The sequence below is a fragment of the Salvelinus fontinalis genome, unplaced genomic scaffold (genome assembly GCF_029448725.1).
Source record: "Salvelinus fontinalis isolate EN_2023a unplaced genomic scaffold, ASM2944872v1 scaffold_0866, whole genome shotgun sequence".
Lineage (NCBI taxonomy): Eukaryota > Metazoa > Chordata > Actinopteri > Salmoniformes > Salmonidae > Salvelinus > Salvelinus fontinalis.
In genome coordinates, this window is record NW_026601075.1 from 6,756 (window position 1) to 29,757 (window position 23,002).

The 23,002-nt window shown below is 42.1% G+C and overlaps 1 protein-coding gene across 1 annotated transcript in view; it reads left to right on the plus strand.

Annotated features, from left to right (window-relative positions):
- Window positions 1-10,472: 10,472 nt before the first annotated feature.
- LOC129847479 (CD82 antigen-like) overlaps window positions 10,473-23,002 on the plus strand; it is a 58,370-nt gene continuing 45,840 nt past the window's right edge. Inside the window, exon 1 of the mRNA XM_055915286.1 lies at window positions 10,473-10,540. Within this exon, the coding sequence (XP_055771261.1) occupies window positions 10,478-10,540 (63 nt within the window). The 5' untranslated portion in view covers window positions 10,473-10,477. The remainder of the gene's footprint in view (window positions 10,541-23,002) is intronic.

The window sequence follows — 23,002 nt, forward strand, 5'->3', positions numbered from 1 at the left end:
ACCCTAGATCAGCTAGATGCAGGCAAGAGTCTGCAAAGCGCTATTGAATGTCACTGTCTGTCACCTTGATTACTCTAAATTCTCTTGACCTGTGTGCACCTACGTTGTAAACTTTCATTCATAGGCTAGGTTGTAGCAACCTCATGATGGGTATAGGGACAATTTGAGAATCATGTAGGAGCTTAAACCTATTAACTTCTACTTCATCACAATCCCGGATCCGGGAGCACCCCCATCAGTAAAAAAGCTGACTAGCATAGCCTAGCATAGCGTCACAAATAAATACTAGCATCTAAATATCATTAAATCACAAGTCCAAGACACCAGATGAAAGATACACATCTTGTGAATCCAGCCATCATTTCTGATTTTTAAAATATTTTACAGGGAAGACACAATATGTAAATCTATTAGCTAACCACGATAGCAAAAGACACAACTTTTTTTTCTCCACCATTTTTTCCTGCATAGGTAGCTATCACAATTTCGACCAAATAAAGATATAAATAGCCACTAACCAAGAAACAACTTCATCAGATGACAGTCTGATAACATATTTATTGTATAGCATATGTTTTGTTAGAAAAATGTGCATATTTCAGGTATAAATCATAGTTTACCATTGCAGCCACCATCACAACTCTCACCAAAGCAACTAGAATAACTACAGAGACCAACGCGAATTACCTAAATACTCATCATAAAACATTTATGAAAAATACACAGCGTACAGCAAATGAAAGACAAAGATCTTGTGAATCCAGCCAATATTTCAGATTTTTTTAAGTGTTTTACAGCGAAAACACAATATAGCATTATATTAGCTTACTACAATAGCCAACCACACAACAGCATTGATTCAAGCCAACAATAGCGATAACGAATAAACCAGCAAAAGATATTAATTTTTTCACTAACCTTCTCAAACTTCTTCAGATGACAGTCCTATAACATCATATTACACAATACATATAGAGTTTGTTCGAAAATGTGCATATTTAGCGGCACATCGTGGTTATACAATGAGAATAGTAGCCAAGCTGCCAACAATATGTCGGGAGAAATCTTGGGAGAGGCACCTAATCTAATCAGTAACTAATCATAAACTTGACTAAAAAATACAGGTTGGACAGCAAATGAAAGATACATTAGTTCTTAATGCAACCGCTGTGTTAGATTTTTAAAATTAACGTTACTACGACATACAGTGTGCGTTAAAGCGGGACCGCACCGAAATTAATGGCGGAATAGGAGTTTTACATTTTTCAACAGAACAACGAATTAACATCATAAATAGTTCTTACTTCTTGGGCAAGTTGTCCTTTGTCCAAAAGAATCGTTGCTCGGTTGTAGATTGTCGCCTTCAACTTTGGAATTAGCAGTAAACAGTAGCCATGTGGCCCAGACGTGCCCAACTCACTAGAACGCAGCACAAATAAATATCCGAAAATCGCAATATACTGATATAAACTGATATAACTCGGTTTAAAATAACAACATTATGATGTCTTTAACACCTATATCGAATAAAATCAGAGCCGGATATATCTAAGGGCTCTAACGGGAGCTTTCTAGAACGCCATCCTGAGGTCTGTCTTGCGTCATGGCGAATGAAGGAAAGAGAGGACCCCACGTTCCCAGCCCATTTATATGGCCTCAGATCTGCCTAGCAACTCCATTCCAATTCTCACTATTTGCTGACATCCAGGGGAAGGCGTATGCAGTGCATCTCAACCAATAGAAGACATGCAAATTAATAAACCTACCTCACAACAGCCTGGCTGATTTCAGATTTCTCACTTGCTGACAGGAAGATTGCTCCAACTCGAGTTCTGTTTTACTCACAGATATAATTCAAATGGTTTTAGAAACTAGAGTGTTTTCTATCCAATAGTAATAATAATATGCATATTGTACGAGCAAGAATTGAGTACGAGGCAGTTTAATTTGGGAACAAAATTTTTACAAAGATCAAACAGCACCCCCTATTGAGAAAAGGATGTGACATTGAACTGGCTGAATGTAATATGAATGATAGTCATCCAATATGCTGTAATAGAAATAAGGCCATGTTCATAAATAAAAATATATAATCCTCCCTCATCTTAAACGGTACCAACCGCCTCTGATGCAAACAGAAAGTGGAAGCAAAGTGACCTGCAAGTTTTCACTCTGACTTCAAACTCTGATCTTGACCCAGTGCTTTCACTCTCTCTCTCTCCCCTCTCCCCCCCTCCTCTCTCTCCCCCCCTCCTCTCTCTCCCCCCCTCCTCTCTCTCCCCCCCTCCTCTCTCTCCCCCCCTCCTCTCTCTCCCCCCCTCCTCTCTCTCCCCCCCTCCTCTCTCTCTCCCCTCTCCTCTCACTCTCTCTCTCCTCTCTCTCTCCCTCTCATACTCTTATCTCACTGTACTGCGTGTTGTATCAGCCGACCCCAATGTGTTCTCTCAGTAGTGCCTGGTACAGATAGAAACAGGAGAGGAAAAGCAGAACATCTAGTGGGGAAACAAGAGCAAGTTCAGTGAGAGAGAGAGAGAGGAGGAGGAGGAGGAGGAGGGGGGAGGGAGGGTGAGAGAGGACTGAACTGACTTGTTTGGTGACACCCTGAAGTGAAAGCAGAAGAAAAGGTCTGTATCCCAAATGGCACCCTATTCCCTATATACTGTAGTGCCCTATGGGCCCAGGTCAAAAGTAGTGCACTACATAGGGAATAGGGTGCAACTCCATTCTGAACTAAAAGACAGAAACTGATCCTAGATCAGCACTCCTAACTCAGAGAACCTTTGTGAATGCGGGCCCTGGTCTGTGATTGGTCAGCTACGGTAGTGTGTTAACTACTGATGGGTCTTCTGTAAGATGTGTGTAGCAATGTGTTTACAGCCTCTTTGAATAGCGACAGATGTCTGTCACACACACACCCTGAACACACACACCCTGAACACACACACACACACCCTGAACACAGATACACACACACACACACACCCTGAACACAGATACACACACACACACACCCTGAACACACACACACACACACACACACACACACACCCTGAACACACACACACACACCCTGAACACAGATGCACACACACACCCTGAACACAGATGCACACACACACACACTCACACACCCTGAACACAGATACACACACACACCCTGAACACAGACACACACACACGAGGCCGTGCCTCAGCGACGGGTTAGTAGACAGCCCTTTGTATTTGAGACAGAAACATTGATTTGATACGCTGTGTAAAGTCTTTATGCTCCTGAACTCTCTGAAACTGTCTAGTGTGTTTTTATTAACCAATGAGGTTGGAGACCAAACATTTGTTTAAAGAGAGCACCTTTTATTCTCTGCTTTCACTTTGTCTTGGAGATGGATGCCTCAACTCAACACAATATAATGCTCTGAGTCACTCGTTAGTATGAGTAGTTATCACAGATAATGTTACAACACTTATCAGAACAGAACATAAAGGAGAGTCACTCTCTAGGAGCTCAGATGCTCTCATTTTGTCTGTCATAGTTAAGTGTACCTATGATGAAAATTACAGGCCTCTCTCATCTTTTTAAGTGGGAGAACTTGCGCAATTGGTGGCTGACTAAATACTTTTTTGCCCCACTGTATACACGAGGACTACTTTTTAACTATTTCCACTGAACATTTTTACAAATAACACATTTCCTCTTAAGAACAGTGCAGATTGGGTTTGGTAACAGAATGACAAGACACTAGGTAATATGTCTTCATCTTTAAAGAAGGCAAATCATTTCTGCTAAACTAAATATAAGAGCACTGTTTTCTTGTCATCCAACAAATGGAAACGTCTGCAGTTTGATAAACGGCGTTGGCACTTACAATGGAACTGGTGCTTTAGTCAGATGAGATGGAAAATAGAGCTCTTTGGCCAAGCGCTGGGTTTGGCGTGGAAATGAGAAGGAACCCCATACCCTACTGTAAAATATAGTGGCGGATCTTTGATGTTTTGCGGGATGTTTTGCTTCCACTGGTTCCTGAGGCCGTTGTTAAGGTCAACAGCGTTATGAACTGTACTCAGTACCAGGATGTTTTAGCCAAAAACCTGGTTGTCTCTGCCAGGAGGCTGAAACCTGGTTGTCTCTGCCAGGTGGCTGAAACCTGGTTGTCTCTGCCAGGTGGCTGAAACCTGGTTGTCTCTGTCGGGAGGCTGAAACCTGGTTGTATCTGCCAGGAGGCTGAAACCTGGTTGTCTCTGCCAGGAGGCTGAAACCTGGTTGTCTCTGCCAGGAGGCTGAAACCTGGTTGTCTCTGCCAGGAGGCTGAAACCTGGTTGTCTCTGCCAGGAGGCTGAAACCTGGTTGTCTCTGCCAGGAGGCTGAAACCTGGCCGTCTCTGCCAGGAGGCTGAAACCTGGCCGTCTCTGCCAGGAGGCTGAAACCTGGCCGTCTCTGCCAGGAGGCTGAAACCTGGCCGTCTCTGCCAGGAGGCTGAAACCTGGCCGTCTCTGCCAGGAGGCTGAAACCTGGCCGTCTCTGCCAGGAGGCTGAAACCTGGCCGTCTCTGCCAGGAGGCTGAAACCTGGCCGTCTCTGCCAGGAGGCTGAAACCTGGCCGTCTCTGCCAGGAGGCTGAAACCTGGTTGTCTCTGCCAGGAGGCTGAAACCTGGTTGTCTCTGTCAGGAGGCTGAAACCTGGTTGTCTCTGTCAGGAGGCTGAAACCTGGTTGTCTCTGCCAGGAGGCTGAAACCTGGTTGTCTCTGCCAGGTGGCTGAAACCTGGTTGTCTCTGCCAGGTGGCTGAAACCTGGTTGTCTCTGCCAGGTGGCTGAAACCTGGTTGTCTCTGCCGGGTGGCTGAAACCTGGCTGCAAGTGGATCTCCCAGCAAGACAATAACCACCGGGCAACACATTAACATCCACAAAGAAGTGGCCACACAATCAACATTTTGCAATGGCCATCTCAGTCTCTGGACTTGAAACGCATTGAAAACCTGTGGTTTGAATTGAACAAGGAATAAGCTCAGACGAAGGATATCAAGAAGGAGGAATTGGTCTAAGATCTCTCCCAATGTGTTCTCCAATCTCAGAAAACCATTTTAGGAAAAGTCTCTGTTCCCTTATTCTCACAAAGTGAGGTATTGAAAACATTGTGGTCAATAATTTTGACCCCTAACTTTTTGAGTGTTAGTATAAAATAATATAATTTCCCTTTTTTTTTTGTATACAATATAGCTCAGTATTTTTTATTATTTACTTTATGCAGTCTTTTTTACTCATCTTTATCCAATACTTTCTGACCCCACTTTAGTTCTAATACCTTTCTAAAGGCCCAGTGCAGTCAAAAACAAGATATTACTGTGTTTTTACAAGGTTGGAATACCACAGAAATTGTGAAAAAATTATGATAATGCCCTTTTTTAGTGTAAGAGCTGTTTGAAAAGCCCGCTTGACATTTCAGCCCGTCACACTGGTTGAATCCATGTTGTTTCACTGGTTGAAAAGCCTGCTTGACATTTCAGCCTGTCACACTGGTTGAATCCATGTTGTTTCACTGGTTGAAAAGCCCGCTTGACATTTCAGCCTGTCACACTGGTTCAACATATTTAATAGAAATTATGTGGAAACAACATTGAATCAACCAATGTGGAATAGACATTGAATTGACGTCTGTGCCCGGTGGGTTAGCTTTCATTTGACACCCAATTTGATATGTTCCTATAAACTTCACATGTTGGTGCTCATGGGTCCTTTTACATGGAAATGCCCCCAACTTAACATTGAGTCAAAACTGTAGCTAGTGAATTTGCAGTGTCTGGAGAATCCCTCATTCTTCAGAGGTTTTACAAGTAGCATCCCTTTGTCTTATGGGTCCTGGTCTAAAGTAGTGCACTATATAGGGCCCTGGTCAAAGGTAGTGCACTATATAGGGCCCTGGTCAAAGGTAGTGCACTATATAGGGCCCTGGTCTAAAGTAGTGCACTATGTAGGGCCCTGGTCTAAAGTAGTGCACTATGTAGGGCCCTGGTCTAAAGTAGTGCACTATGTAGGGCCCTGATCTAAAGTAGTGCACTATATAGGGCCCTGGTCTAAAGTAGTGCACTATATAGGGCCCTGGTCAAAGGTAGTGCACTATATAGGGCCCTGGTCTAAAGTAGTGCACTATATAGGGCCCTGGTCAAAGGTAGTGCACTATATAGGGCCCTGGTCTAAAGTAGTGCACTATATAGGGCCCTGGTCAAAGGTAGTGCACTATATAGGGCCCTGGTCTAAAGTAGTGCACTATATAGGGCCCTGGTCAAAGGTAGTGCACTATATAGGGCCCTGGTCTAAAGTAGTGCACTATATAGGGCCCTGGTCTAAAGTAGTGCACTATATAGGGCCCTGGTCTAAAGGTAGTGCACTATATAGGGCCCTGGTCAACAGTAGTGCACTATATAGGGCCCTGGTCAACAGTAGTGCACTATATAGGGCCCTGGTCAACAGTAGTGCACTATATAGGGCCCTGGTCAACAGTAGTGCACTATATAGGGCCCTGGTCTAAAGTAGGGCACTATATAGGGCCCTGGTCTAAAGTAGTGCACTACATAGGGTCCTGGTCTAAAGTAGTGCACTACATAGGGTCCTGGTCTAAAGTAGTGCATTACATAGGGCCCTGGTCTAAAGTAGTGCACTACATAGGGCCCTGGTCAACAGTAGTGCACTATATAGGGCCCTGGTCAACAGTAGTGCACTATATAGGGGATTGAGTGGCATTTAGGATGCGTCCTTGGTGTGCAAGTTGGTGTCCACTTCTATATTCCAGCCCTGTCATGTTTTCCACTGTATGTGTCCCTGTGTTTTAAACAGTATGTTGAGACCATTTCGCCTGGTTTAACTGTCTGACTCACAGACTACTGGACTGTCTTGTGGCTGAAGGGGCTCTTTGAACACATCGTTAACATGGCGGTCAACTGGTGTTAACTAGTCAACATAATGGCACAGCCTTGTTTCAATATATATTCACGTTCGGGCCTCTTGGCTGTCAGACCGAGAGAGAGGTAAAGATGGAAAAGGCAGTTGAAGGGTGGTGGAGAGAGAGAGAGAGGTAAAGATGGAGAAGGGGGGAGGAGAGAGAGAGAGAGAGAGGTAAAGATGGAAAGGGGAGTTGAAGGGGGGAGGAGAGGGAGAGAGAGAGAGGTAAAGATGGAAAGGGGAGTTGAAGGGGGGAGGAGAGGGAGAGAGAGAGAGGTAAAGATGGAAAGGGGAGTTGAAGGGGGGAGGAGAGAGAGAGAGAGAGAGGTAAAGATGGAAAGGGGAGTTGAAGGGGGAGGAGAGGGAGAGAGAGAGAGGTAAAGATGGAAAGGGGAGTTGAAGGGGGGAGGAGAGAGAGAGGTAAAGATGGAAAAGAGAGTTGAAGGGGAGGAGAGAGAGAGAGAGGTAAAGATGGAAACGGGAGTTGAAGGGAGGAGAGAGAGAGAGAGGTAAAGATGGAAAGGGGAGTTGAAGGGGGGAGGAGAGAGAGAGAGGTAAAGATGGAGAAGGGGGGAGGAGAGAGAGAGAGAGGTAAAGATGGAAAGATGGAAAGGGGAGTTGAAGGGGGGAGGAGAGGGAGAGAGAGAGGTAAAGATGGAGAAGGGGGGAGGAGAGGGAGAGAGAGGTAAAGATGGAAAGATGGAAAGGGGAGTTGAAGGGGGGAGGAGAGGGAGAGAGAGAGAGGTAAAGATGGAAAGGGGAGTTGAAGGGGGGAGGAGAGGGAGAGTAGTTTGACAGAGAGAAGACAAACTGCAGAATCTACAGCCCCCTGTGACCCTCATGCTGCTGTGAGATATTGAGGTCAACTGTGTTTCTGAGACTGTGTTGAGTCTGATGGAGGTTGTTGGGGTTGTGTGTTGCAGGTTGTACAGTCTGATGCAGGTTGTGTGTTGCTGGTTGTACAGTCTGATGGAGGTTGTTGGGGTTGTGTGTTGCTGGTTGTACAGTCTGATGCAGGTTGTTGGGGTTGTGTGTTGCTGGTTGTACAGTCTGATGCAGGTTGTTGGGGTTGTGTGTTGCTGGTTGTACAGTCTGATGCAGGTTGTTGGGGTTGTGTGTTGCTGGTTGTACAGTCTGATGGAGGTTGTTGGGGTTGTGTGTTGCTGGTTGTACAGTCTGATGCAGGTTGTTGGGGTTGTAGTGGTGTACAAATACTTTAAAGTACTACTTAAGTAGTTTTTGAGGTATCTGTACTTTACTATTTATATCTTTGGCAACTTTTACTTACTTTTCCCTGACACCTAAAAGTACTTGTTACATTTGGACAGGAAAATGGTCCAATTCACGTACTTCTCAAGAGAACACATGGTCACTAGTGGACTAAACACAACTGCTTTATTTATAAATGATGTTGGAGTGTCGCCCCTGACTGGTAGACTAAACACAACTGCTTTATTTATAAATGATGTTGGAGTGTGGCCCCTGACTGTCTGTACAAAAAACTAGAAAATCATGCCGCCTGGTTTGCTTAATGTAAAGGAATTTGAAATGATTTATACTTTGATACTTAAGTATATGTAAAACCAAATACTTTTAGACTTTTACTCAAGTAGCATTTTACTGGGGGACTTTCACTTTTAATTAAGTAATTTTTTATTAAGGTATCTTTACTTTTACTCAAGTATGATAATTGGGTACTTTTTTCCCCCACTGGCTGGTTGTATATCAGTAATTCTTGTGGTCCAGGTCTCTATCATCTCAGCCAGCAGGTCAGGGGGTACCAGGGATCTGTCTCCTAGTGGTCCAGGTCTCTATCATCTCAGCCAGCAGGTCAGGGGGTACCAGGGATCTGTCTCCTAGTGGTCCAGGTCTCTATCATCTCAGCCAGCAGGTCAGGGGGTACCAGGGATCTGTCTCCTAGTGGTCCAGGTCTCTATCATCTCAGCCAGCAGGTCAGGGGGTACCAGGGATCTGTCTCCTAGTGGTCCAGGTCTCTATCATCTCAGCCAGCAGGTCAGGGGGTACCAGGGATCTGTCTCCTAGTGGTCCAGGTCTCTCTCATCTCAGCCAGCAGGTCAGGGGGTTCCAGGGATCTGTCTCCTAGTGGTCCAGGTCTCTATCATCTCAGCCAGCAGGTCAGCAGGTCAGGGGGTACCAGGGATCTGTCTCCTAGTGGTCCAGGTCTCTCATCTCAGCCAGCAGGTCAGGGGGTTCCAGGGATCTGTCTCCTAGTGGTCCAGGTCTCTATCATCTCAGCCAGCAGGTCAGCAGGTCAGGGATCTGTCTCCTAGTGGTCCAGGTCTCTCTCATCTCAGCCAGCAGGTCAGGGGGTTCCAGGGATCTGTCTCCTAGTGGTCCAGGTCTCTATCATCTCAGCCAGCAGGTCAGGGGGTTCCAGGGATCTGTCTCCTAGTGGTCCATGTCTCTATCATCTCAGCCAGCAGGTCAGGGATCTGTCTCCTAGTGGTCCAGGTCTCTATCATCTCAGCCAGCAGGTCAGGGGGTACCAGGGATCTGTCTCCTAGTGGTCCAGGTCTCTATCATCTCAGCCAGCAGGTCAGGGGGTTCCAGGGATCTGTCTCCTAGTGGTCCAGGTCTCTATCATCTCAGCCAGCAGGTCAGGGGGTACCAGGGATCTGTCTCCTAGTGGTCCAGGTCTCTATCATCTCAGCCAGCAGGTCAGCAGGTCAGGGGGTACCAGGGATCTGTCTCCTAGTGGTCCAGGCCTCTATCATCTCAGCCAGCAGGTCAGGGGGTACCAGGGATCTGTCTCCTAGTGGTCCAGGTCTCTATCATCTCAGCCAGCAGGTCAGGGGGTTCCAGGGATCTGTCTCCTAGTGGTCCAGGTCTCTATCATCTCAGCCAGCAGGTCAGGGGGTACCAGGGATCTGTCTCCTAGTGGTCCAGGTCTCTATCATCTCAGCCAGCAGGTCAGGGGGTACCAGGGATCTGTCTCCTAGTGGTCCAGGTCTCTATCATCTCAGCCAGCAGGTCAGGGGGTACCAGGGATCTGTCTCCTAGTGGTCCAGGTCTCTATCATCTCAGCCAGCAGGTCAGGGGTTTCCAGGGATCTGTCTCCTAGTGGTCCAGGTCTCTATCATCTCAGCCAGCAGGTCAGGGGGTACCAGGGATCTGTCTCCTAGTGGTCCAGGTCTCTATCATCTCAGCCAGCAGGTCAGGGGGTACCAGGGATCTGTCTCCTAGTGGTCCAGGTCTCTATCATCTCAGCCAGCAGGTCAGGGGGTACCAGGGATCTGTCTCCTAGTGGTCCAGGCCTCTATCATCTCAGCCAGCAGGTCAGGGGGTACCAGGGATCTGTCTCCACTTATACTGTAGGCCTCTCACACAAATCCAGACACACACACACTATGTGGATCATGTCCCCTCTGTACTTTGATGGCATCGTGTTAAACTCTTTAGTAGACCACAGGGATGTCTGACTGACCTGTGATTATCTTCATGATTTTATTATATTAATGCTTAAGTACTCTTCAGATAAAGTATTGCTAAATATTTGTATTCTGTTGTTTACAGAGCGATCACAATGGGGAAAGGATGCATGAAGGCAATCAAGTACTTCCTGTTCCTCTTCAATGTCCTCTTCTTCGTAAGTATCTTATTTCCCAGACTCGGATAACATGCCTGTACAGGACATCAGCCTTTACTCTGAGTGGATGAAACATGCATGACAATATGGCATGACCGCCACAGTCCTATTGCCGTGTTGGACCGGTTTGAGATGGAGTCGGTGGGAAGGAATGTGAACTCACCAACACACACCAACTACTCTGTCATCCTTGTCCTCTGTTTCACTCTCTCATTCCCTATGCCATCATTCACTCTCTCATTCCCTATGCCATCATTCACTCTCTCATTCCCTATGCCATCATTCACTCTCTCATTCTATGACATCATTCTCACTCTCTCATTCTCTGACATCATTCTCTCTCTCTCATGCCCCCTCTCTCTCTCTCTCTCTCATGCCCCCTCTCTCTCTCTCTCTCATGCCCTCCCTCTCTCTCTCTCTCTTTCTCTCTCTCTTTCTCTCTCTCTTTCTCTTTCTCTCTCTCTCTCTCTCTCTCTCTCTCTCTCTCATGCCCCCTCTCTCTCTCTCTCTCTCTCTCATGCCCCCTCTCTCTCTCTCTCTCTCTCATGCCCCCTCTCTCTCTCTCTCTCTCTCTCTCTCTCTCTCTCTCTCTCTCTCTCTCTCTCTTTCTCTTTCTCTTTCTCTTTCTCCAAGGCTCCCACAATCCCCCTCTCTCTCTCCCCACTCTCTCTATCATCCCTCATTCCCATCTCTGAACATAGTAAATGAAAAGTGTGATCCAGAGCTTAAGAATTAAGTTACACTGCGTGTGAATGTATGGTGTGATCTCACTACTAACAGGACTGATGTAGAGAAACTAGAATGTAACGTCACTACTAACAGGACTGATGTAGAGAAACTAGAATGTAACGTCACTACTAACAGGACTGATGTAGAGAAACTAGAATGTAACGTCACTACTAACAGGACTGATGTAGAGAAACTAGAATGTAACGTCACTACTAACAGGACTGATGTAGAGAAACTAGAATGTAACGTCAATACTAACAGGACTGATGTAGAGAAACTAGAATGTAACGTCACTACTAACAGGACTGATGTAGAGAAACTAGAATGTAACGTCACTACTAACAGGGCTGATGTAGAGAAACTAGAATGTAACGTCACTACTAACAGGACTGATGTAGAGAAACTAGAATGTAACGTCACTACTAACAGGACTGATGTAGAGAAACTAGAATGTAACGTCACTACTAACAGGACTGATGTAGAGAAACTAGAATGTAACGTCACTACTAACAGGACTGATGTAGAGAAACTAGAATGTAACGTCACTACTAACAGGACTGATGTAGAGAAACTAGAAGGTAACGTCACTACTAACAGGACTGATGTAGAGAAACTAGAATGTAACAGGACTGATGTAGAGAAACTAGAATGTAACGTCACTACTAACAGGACTGATGTAGAGAAACTAGAATGTAACAGGACTGATGTAGAGAAACTAGAATGTAACGTCACTACTAACAGGACTGATGTAGAGAAACTAGAATGTAACGTCACTACTAACAGGACTGTTGTAGAGAAACTAGAATATAACGTCACTACTAACAGGACTGATGTAGAGAAACTAGAATGTAACAGGACTGATGTAGAGAAACTAGAATGTAACAGGACTGATGTAGAGAAACTAGAATGTAACGTCACTACTAACAGGACTGATGTAGAGAAACTAGAATGTAACGTCTCTACTAACAGGACTGATGTAGAGAAACTAGAATGTAACGTCACTACTAACAGGACTGATGTAGAGAAACTAGAATGTAACGTCACTACTAACAGGACTGATGTAGAGAAACTAGAATGTAACGTCACTACTAACAGGACTGATGTAGAGAAACTAGAATGTAACGTCACTACTAACAGGACTGATGTAGAGAAACTAGAATGTAACGTCACTACTAACAGGACTGATGTAGAGAAACTAGAATGTAACGTCACTACTAACAGGACTGATGTAGAGAAACTAGAATGTAACAGGACTGATGTAGAGAAACTAGAATGTAACGTCACTACTAACAGGGCTGATGTAGAGAAACTAGAATGTAACGTCACTACTAACAGGACTGATGTAGAGAAACTAGAATGTAACAGGACTGCTGTAGAGAAACTAGAATGTAACGTCACTACTAACAGGACTGATGTAGAGAAACTAGAATGTAACGTCACTACTAACAGGACTGATGTAGAGAAACTAGAATGTAACGTCACTACTAACAGGACTGATGTAGAGAAACTAGAATGTAACGTCACTACTAACAGGACTGCTGTAGAGAAACTAGAATGTAACAGGACTGCTGTAGAGAAACTAGAATATAACAGGACTGATGTAGAGAAACTAGAATGTAACGTCACTACTAACAGGACTGCTGTAGAGAAACTAGAATGTAACGTCACTACTAACAGGACTGATGTAGAGAAACTAGAATGTAACAGGACTGATGTAGAGAAACTAGAATGTAACGTCACTACAAACAGGACTGATGTAGAGAAACTAGAATGTAACAGGACTGATGTAGAGAAACTAGAATGTAACGTCACTACTAACAGGACTGATGTAGAGAAACTAGAATGTAACAGGACTGATGTAGAGAAACTAGAATGTAACGTCACTACTAACAGGACTGATGTAGAGAAACTAGAATGTAACGTCACTACTAACAGGACTGATGTAGAGAAACTAGAATGTAACGTCACTACTAACAGGACTGATGTAGAGAAACTAGAATGTAACAGGACTGCTGTAGAGAAACTAGAATATAACAGGACTGATGTAGAGAAACTAGAATGTATGGTGTGATGTCACTACTAACAGGACTGATGTAGAGAAACTAGAATGTAACAGGACTGATGTAGAGAAACTAGAATGTAACGTCACTACTAACAGGACTGATGTAGAGAAACTAGAAGGTAACAGGACTGATGTAGAGAAACTAGAATGTAACGTCACTACTAACAGGACTGATGTAGAGAAACTAGAATGTAACGTCACTACTAACAGGACTGATGTAGAGAAACTAGAATGTAACAGGACTGATGTAGAGAAACTAGAATGTAACGTCACTACTAACAGGACTGATGTAGAGAAACTAGAATGTAACGTCACTACTAACAGGGCTGATGTAGAGAAACTAGAATGTAACGTCACTACTAACAGGACTGATGTAGAGTAACTAGAATGTAACGTCACTACTAACAGGACTGATGTAGAGAAACTAGAATGTAACGTCACTACTAACAGGACTGATGTAGAGAAACTAGAATGTAACGTCACTACTAACAGGACTGATGTAGAGAAACTAGAATGTAACGTCACTACTAACAGGACTGATGTAGAGAAACTAGAATGTAACGTCACTACTAACAGGACTGATGTAGAGAAACTAGAATGTAACGTCACTACTAACAGGACTGATGTAGAGAAACTAGAATGTAACGTCACTACTAACAGGACTGATGTAGAGAAACTAGAATGTAACGTCACTACTAACAGGACTGATGTAGAGAAACTAGAATGTAACGTCACTACTAACAGGACTGATGTAGAGAAACTAGAATGTAACGTCACTACTAACAGGACTGATGTAGAGAAACTAGAATGTAACGTCACTACTAACAGGACTGATGTAGAGAAACTAGAATGTAACGTCACTACTAACAGGACTGATGTAGAGAAACTAGAATGTAACAGGGCTGATGTAGAGAAACTAGAATGTAACGTCACTACTAACAGGACTGATGTAGAGAAACTAGAATGTAACGTCACTACTAACAGGACTGATGTAGAGAAACTAGAATGTAACGTCACTACTAACAGGACTGATGTAGAGAAACTAGAATGTAACGTCACTACTAACAGGACTGATGTAGAGAAACTAGAATGTAACGTCACTACTAACAGGATTGATGTAGAGAAACTAGAATGTAACAGGACTGATGTAGAGAAACTAGAATGTAACGTCACTACTAACAGGACTGATGTAGAGAAACTAGAATGTAACGTCACTACTAACAGGACTGATGTAGAGAAACTAGAATGTAACAGGACTGATGTAGAGAAACTAGAATGTAACGTCACTACTAACAGGACTGATGTAGAGAAACTAGAATGTAACGTCACTACTAACGGGACTGATGTAGAGAAACTAGAATGTAACGTCACTACTAACAGGACTGATGTAGAGAAACTAGAATGTAACGTCACTACTAACAGGACTGATGTAGAGAAACTAGAATGTAACGTCACTACTAACAGGACTGATGTAGAGAAACTAGAATGTAACGTCACTACTAACAGGACTGATGTAGAGAAACTAGAATGTAACGTCACTACTAACAGGACTGATGTAGAGAAACTAGAATGTAACGTCACTACTAACAGGACTGATGTAGAGAAACTAGAAGGTAACGTCACTACTAACAGGACTGATGTAGAGAAACTAGAATGTAACAGGACTGATGTAGAGAAACTAGAATGTAACGTCACTACTAACAGGACTGATGTAGAGAAACTAGAATGTAACGTCACTACTAACAGGACTGATGTAGAGAAACTAGAATGTAACGTCACTACTAACAAGACTGATGTAGAGAAACTAGAATGTAACGTCACTACTAACAGGACTGATGTAGAGAAACTAGAAGGTAACGTCACTACTAACAGGACTGATGTAGAGAAACTAGAATGTAACAGGACTGATGTAGAGAAACTAGAATGTAACGTCAATACTAACAGGACTGATGTAGAGAAACTAGAATGTAACGTCACTACTAACAGGACTGTTGTAGAGAAACTAGAATGTAACGTCACTACTAACAGGACTGATGTAGAGAAACTAGAATGTAACAGGACTGATGTAGAGAAACTAGAATGTAACAGGACTGATGTAGAGAAACTAGAATGTAACGTCACTACTAACAGGACTGATGTAGAGAAACTAGAAGGTAACAGGACTGATGTAGAGAAACTAGAATGTAACGTCACTACTAACAGGACTGATGTAGAGAAACTAGAATGTAACGTCACTACTAACAGGACTGATGTAGAGAAACTAGAATGTAACAGGACTGATGTAGAGAAACTAGAATGTAACGTCACTACTAACAGGACTGATGTAGAGAAACTAGAATGTAACGTCACTACTAACAGGACTGATGTAGAGTAACTAGAATGTAACGTCACTACTCACAGGACTGATGTAGAGAAACTAGAATGTAACGTCACTACTAACAGGACTGATGTAGAGAAACTAGAATGTAACGTCACTACTAACAGGACTGATGTAGAGAAACTAGAATGTAACGTCACTACTAACAGGACTGATGTAGAGAAACTAGAATGTAACGTCACTACTAACAGGACTGATGTAGAGAAACTAGAATGTAACGTCACTACTAACAGGACTGATGTAGAGAAACTAGAATGTAACGTCACTACTAACAGGACTGATGTAGAGAAACTAGAATGTAACGTCACTACTAACAGGACTGATGTAGAGAAACTAGAATGTAACGTCACTACTAACAGGACTGATGTAGAGAAACTAGAATGTAACGTCACTACTAACAGGACTGATGTAGAGAAACTAGAATGTAACGTCACTACTAACAGGACTGATGTAGAGAAACTAGAATGTAACAGGGCTGATGTAGAGAAACTAGAATGTAACGTCACTACTAACAGGACTGATGTAGAGAAACTAGAATGTAACGTCACTACTAACAGGACTGATGTAGAGAAACTAGAATGTAACGTCACTACTAACAGGATTGATGTAGAGAAACTAGAATGTAACAGGACTGATGTAGAGAAACTAGAATGTAACGTCACTACTAACAGGACTGATGTAGAGAAACTAGAATGTAACGTCACTACTAACAGGACTGATGTAGAGAAACTAGAATGTAACGTCACTACTAACAGGACTGATGTAGAGAAACTAGAATGTAACGTCACTACTAACAGGACTGATGTAGAGAAACTAGAATGTAACAGGACTGATGTAGAGAAACTAGAATGTAACGTCACTACTAACAGGACTGATGTAGAGAAACTAGAATGTAACGTCACTACTAACAGGACTGATGTAGAGAAACTAGAATGTAACGTCACTACTAACAGGACTGATGTAGAGAAACTAGAATGTAACGTCACTACTAACAGGACTGCTGTAGAGAAACTAGAATGTAACAGGACTGCTGTAGAGAAACTAGAATATAACAGGACTGATGTAGAGAAACTAGAATGTAACGTCACTACTAACAGGACTGCTGTAGAGAAACTAGAATGTAACGTCACTACTAACAGGACTGATGTAGAGAAACTAGAATGTAACAGGACTGATGTAGAGAAACTAGAATGTAACGTCACTACAAACAGGACTGATGTAGAGAAACTAGAATGTAACAGGACTGATGTAGAGAAACTAGAATGTAACGTCACTACTAACAGGACTGATGTAGAGAAACTAGAATGTAACAGGACTGATGTAGAGAAACTAGAATGTAACGTCACTACTAACAGGACTGATGTAGAGAAACTAGAATGTAACGTCACTACTAACAGGACTGATGTAGAGAAACTAGAATGTAACGTCACTACTAACAGGACTGATGTAGAGAAACTAGAATGTAACAGGACTGCTGTAGAGAAACTAGAATATAACAGGACTGATGTAGAGAAACTAGAATGTATGGTGTGATGTCACTACTAACAGGACTGATGTAGAGAAACTAGAATGTAACAGGACTGATGTAGAGAAACTAGAATGTAACGTCACTACTAACAGGACTGATGTAGAGAAACTAGAAGGTAACAGGACTGATGTAGAGAAACTAGAATGTAACGTCACTACTAACAGGACTGATGTAGAGAAACTAGAATGTAACGTCACTACTAACAGGACTGATGTAGAGAAACTAGAATGTAACGTCACTACTAACAGGACTGATGTAGAGAAACTAGAATGTAACGTCACTACTAACAGGACTGATGTAGAGAAACTAGAATGTAACGTCACTACTAACAGGGCTGATGTAGAGAAACTAGAATGTAACGTCACTACTAACAGGACTGATGTAGAGTAACTAGAATGTAACGTCACTACTAACAGGACTGATGTAGAGAAACTAGAATGTAACGTCACTACTAACAGGACTGATGTAGAGAAACTAGAATGTAACGTCACTACTAACAGGACTGATGTAGAGAAACTAGAATGTAACGTCACTACTAACAGGACTGATGTAGAGAAACTAGAATGTAACGTCACTACTAACAGGACTGATGTAGAGAAACTAGAATGTAACGTCACTACTAACAGGACTGATGTAGAGAAACTAGAATGTAACGTCACTACTAACAGGACTGATGTAGAGAAACTAGAATGTAACGTCACTACTAACAGGACTGATGTAGAGAAACTAGAATGTAACGTCACTACTAACAGGACTGATGTAGAGAAACTAGAATGTAACGTCACTACTAACAGGACTGATGTAGAGAAACTAGAATGTAACGTCACTACTAACAGGACTGATGTAGAGAAACTAGAATGTAACGTCACTACTAACAGGACTGATGTAGAGAAACTAGAATGTAACAGGGCTGATGTAGAGAAACTAGAATGTAACGTCACTACTAACAGGACTGATGTAGAGAAACTAGAATGTAACGTCACTACTAACAGGACTGATGTAGAGAAACTAGAATGTAACGTCACTACTAACAGGACTGATGTAGAGAAACTAGAATGTAACGTCACTACTAACAGGACTGATGTAGAGAAACTAGAATGTAACGTCACTACTAACAGGATTGATGTAGAGAAACTAGAATGTAACAGGACTGATGTAGAGAAACTAGAATGTAACGTCACTACTAACAGGACTGATGTAGAGAAACTAGAATGTAACGTCACTACTAACAGGACTGATGTAGAGAAACTAGAATGTAACAGGACTGATGTAGAGAAACTAGAATGTAACGTCACTACTAACAGGACTGATGTAGAGAAACTAGAATGTAACGTCACTACTAACAGGACTGATGTAGAGAAACTAGAATGTAACGTCACTACTAACAGGACTGATGTAGAGAAACTAGAATGTAACGTCACTACTAACAGGACTGATGTAGAGAAACTAGAATGTAACGTCACTACTAACAGGACTGATGTAGAGAAACTAGAATGTAACGTCACTACTAACAGGACTGATGTAGAGAAACTAGAATGTAACGTCACTACTAACAGGACTGATGTAGAGAAACTAGAATGTAACGTCACTACTAACAGGACTGATGTAGAGAAACTAGAATGTAACGTCACTACTAACAGGACTGATGTAGAGAAACTAGAATGTAACAGGACTGATGTAGAGAAACTAGAATGTAACGTCACTACTAACAGGACTGATGTAGAGAAACTAGAATGTAACGTCACTACTAACAGGACTGATGTAGAGAAACTAGAATGTAACGTCACTACTAACAGGACTGATGTAGAGAAACTAGAATGTAACGTCACTACTAACAGGACTGATGTAGAGAAACTAGAATGTAACGTCACTACTAACAGGACTGATGTAGAGAAACTAGAATGTAACAGGACTGATGTAGAGAAACTAGAATGTAACGTCACTACTAACAGGACTGATGTAGAGAAACTAGAATGTAACGTCACTACTAACAGGACTGATGTAGAGAAACTAGAATGTAACGTCACTACTAACAGGACTGATGTAGAGAAACTAGAATGTAACAGGACTGATGTAGAGAAACTAGAATGCTAACAGGACTGATGTAGAGAAACTAGAATGTAACGTCACTACTAACAGGACTGATGTAGAGAAACTAGAAGGTAACAGGACTGATGTAGAGAAACTAGAATGTAACGTCACTACTAACAGGACTGATGTAGAGAAACTAGAATGTAACGTCACTACTAACAGGACTGATGTAGAGAAACTAGAATGTAACAGGACTGATGTAGAGAAACTAGAATGTAACGTCACTACTAACAGGACTGATGTAGAGAAACTAGAATGTAACGTCACTACTAACAGGACTGATGTAGAGAAACTAGAATGTAACGTCACTACTAACAGGACTGATGTAGAGAAACTAGAATGTAACGTCACTACTAACAGGACTGATGTAGAGAAACTAGAATGTAACGTCACTACTAACAGGACTGATGTAGAGAAACTAGAATGTAACGTCACTACTAACAGGACTGATGTAGAGAAACTAGAATGTAACGTCACTACTAACAGGACTGATGTAGAGAAACTAGAATGTAACGTCACTACTAACAGGACTGATGTAGAGAAACTAGAATGTAACGTCACTACTAACAGGACTGATGTAGAGAAACTAGAATGTAACGTCACTACTAACAGGACTGATGTAGAGAAACTAGAATGTAACGTCACTACTAACAGGACTGATGTAGAGAAACTAGAATGTAACGTCACTACTAACAGGACTGATGTAGAGAAACTAGAATGTAACGTCACTACTAACAGGACTGATGTAGAGAAACTAGAATGTAACGTCACTACTAACAGGACTGATGTAGAGAAACTAGAATGTAACGTCACTACTAACAGGACTGATGTAGAGAAACTAGAATGTAACAGGGCTGATGTAGAGAAACTAGAATGTAACGTCACTACTAACAGGACTGATGTAGAGAAACTAGAATGTAACGTCACTACTAACAGGACTGATGTAGAGAAACTAGAATGTAACGTCACTACTAACAGGACTGATGTAGAGAAACTAGAATGTAACAGGACTGATGTAGAGAAACTAGAATGTAACGTCACTACTAACAGGACTGATGTAGAGAAACTAGAATGTAACGTCACTACTAACAGGACTGATGTAGAGAAACTAGAATGTAACGTCACTACTAACAGGACTGATGTAGAGAAACTAGAATGTAACGTCACTACTAACAGGACTGATGTAGAGAAACTAGAATGTAACAGGACTGATGTAGAGAAACTAGAATGTAACGTCACTACTAACAGGACTGATGTAGAGAAACTAGAATGTAACGTCACTACTAACAGGACTGATGTAGAGAAACTAGAATGTAACGTCACTACTAACAGGACTGATGTAGAGAAACTAGAATGTAACGTCACTACTAACAGGACTGATGTAGAGAAACTAGAATGTAACGTCACTACTAACAGGACTGATGTAGAGAAACTAGAATGTAACGTCACTACTAACAGGACTGATGTAGAGAAACTAGAATGTAACGTCACTACTAACAGGACTGATGTAGAGAAACTAGAATGTAACGTCACTACTAACAGGACTGATGTAGAGAAACTAGAATGTAACGCAGGACTGATGTAGAGAAACTAGAATGTAACGTCACTACTAACAGGACTGATGTAGAGAAACTAGAATGTAACGTCACTACTAACAGGACTGATGTAGAGAAACTAGAATGTAACGTCACTACTAACAGGACTGATGTAGAGAAACTAGAATGTAACGTCACTACTAACAGGACTGATGTAGAGAAACTAGAATGTAACGTCACTACTAACAGGACTGATGTAGAGAAACTAGAATGTAACGTCACTAACAGGACTGATGTAGAGAAACTAGAATGTAACGTCACTACTAACAGGACTGATGTAGAGAAACTAGAATGTAACGTCACTACTAACAGGACTGATGTAGAGAAACTAGAATGTAACGTCACTACTAACAGGACTGATGTAGAGAAACTAGAATGTAACGTCACTACTAACAGGACTGATGTAGAGAAACTAGAATGTAACGTCACTACTAACAGGACTGATGTAGAGAAACTAGAATGTAACGTCACTACTAACAGGACTGATGTAGAGAAACTAGAATGTAACAGGACTGATGTAGAGAAACTAGAATGTAACGTCACTACTAACAGGACTGATGTAGAGAAACTAGAATGTAACGTCACTACTAACAGGACTGATGTAGAGAAACTAGAATGTAACGTCACTACTAACAGGACTGATGTAGAGAAACTAGAATGTAACGTCACTACTAACAGGACTGATGTAGAGAAACTAGAATGTAACGTCACTACTAACAGGACTGATGTAGAGAAACTAGAATGTAACGTCACTACTAACAGGACTGATGTAGAGAAACTAGAATGTAACGTCACTACTAACAGGACTGATGTAGAGAAACTAGAATGTAACAGGACTGATGTAGAGAAACTAGAATGTAACGTCACTACTAACAGGACTGATGTAGAGAAACTAGAATGTAACGTCACTACTAACAGGACTGATGTAGAGAAACTAGAATGTAACGTCACTACTAACAGGACTGATGTAGAGAAACTAGAATGTAACGTCACTACTAACAGGACTGATGTAGAGAAACTAGAATGTAACGTCACTACTAACAGGACTGATGTAGAGAAACTAGAATGTAACGTCACTACTAACAGGACTGATGTAGAGAAACTAGAATGTAACAGGACTGATGTAGAGAAACTAGAATGTAACGTCACTACTAACAGGACTGATGTAGAGAAACTAGAATGTAACGTCACTACTAACAGGACTGATGTAGAGAAACTAGAATGTAACGTCACTACTAACAGGACTGATGTAGAGAAACTAGAATGTAACGTCACTACTAACAGGACTGATGTAGAGAAACTAGAATGTAACAGGACTGATGTAGAGAAACTAGAATGTAACGTCACTACTAACAGGACTGATGTAGAGAAACTAGAATGTAACGTCACTACTAACAGGACTGATGTAGAGAAACTAGAATGTAACGTCACTACTAACAGGACTGATGTAGAGAAACTAGAATGTAACGTCACTACTAACAGGACTGATGTAGAGAAACTAGAATGTAACGTCACTACTAACAGGACTGATGTAGAGAAACTAGAATGTAACGTCACTACTAACAGGACTGATGTAGAGAAACTAGAATGTAGAACAGGACTGATGTAGAGAAACTAGAATGTAACGTCACTACTAACAGGACTGATGTAGAGAAACTAGAATGTAACGTCACTACTAACAGGACTGATGTAGAGAAACTAGAATGTAACGTCACTACTAACAGGACTGATGTAGAGAAACTAGAATGTAACGTCACTACTAACAGGACTGATGTAGAGAAACTAGAATGTAACGTCACTACTAACAGGACTGATGTAGAGAAACTAGAATGTAACAGGACTGATGTAGAGAAACTAGAATGTAACGTCACTACTAACAGGACTGATGTAGAGAAACTAGAATGTAACGTCACTACTAACAGGACTGATGTAGAGAAACTAGAATGTAACGTCACTACTAACAGGACTGATGTAGAGAAACTAGAATGTAACGTCACTACTAACAGGACTGATGTAGAGAAACTAGAATGTAACGTCACTACTAACAGGACTGATGTAGAGAAACTAGAATGTAACGTCA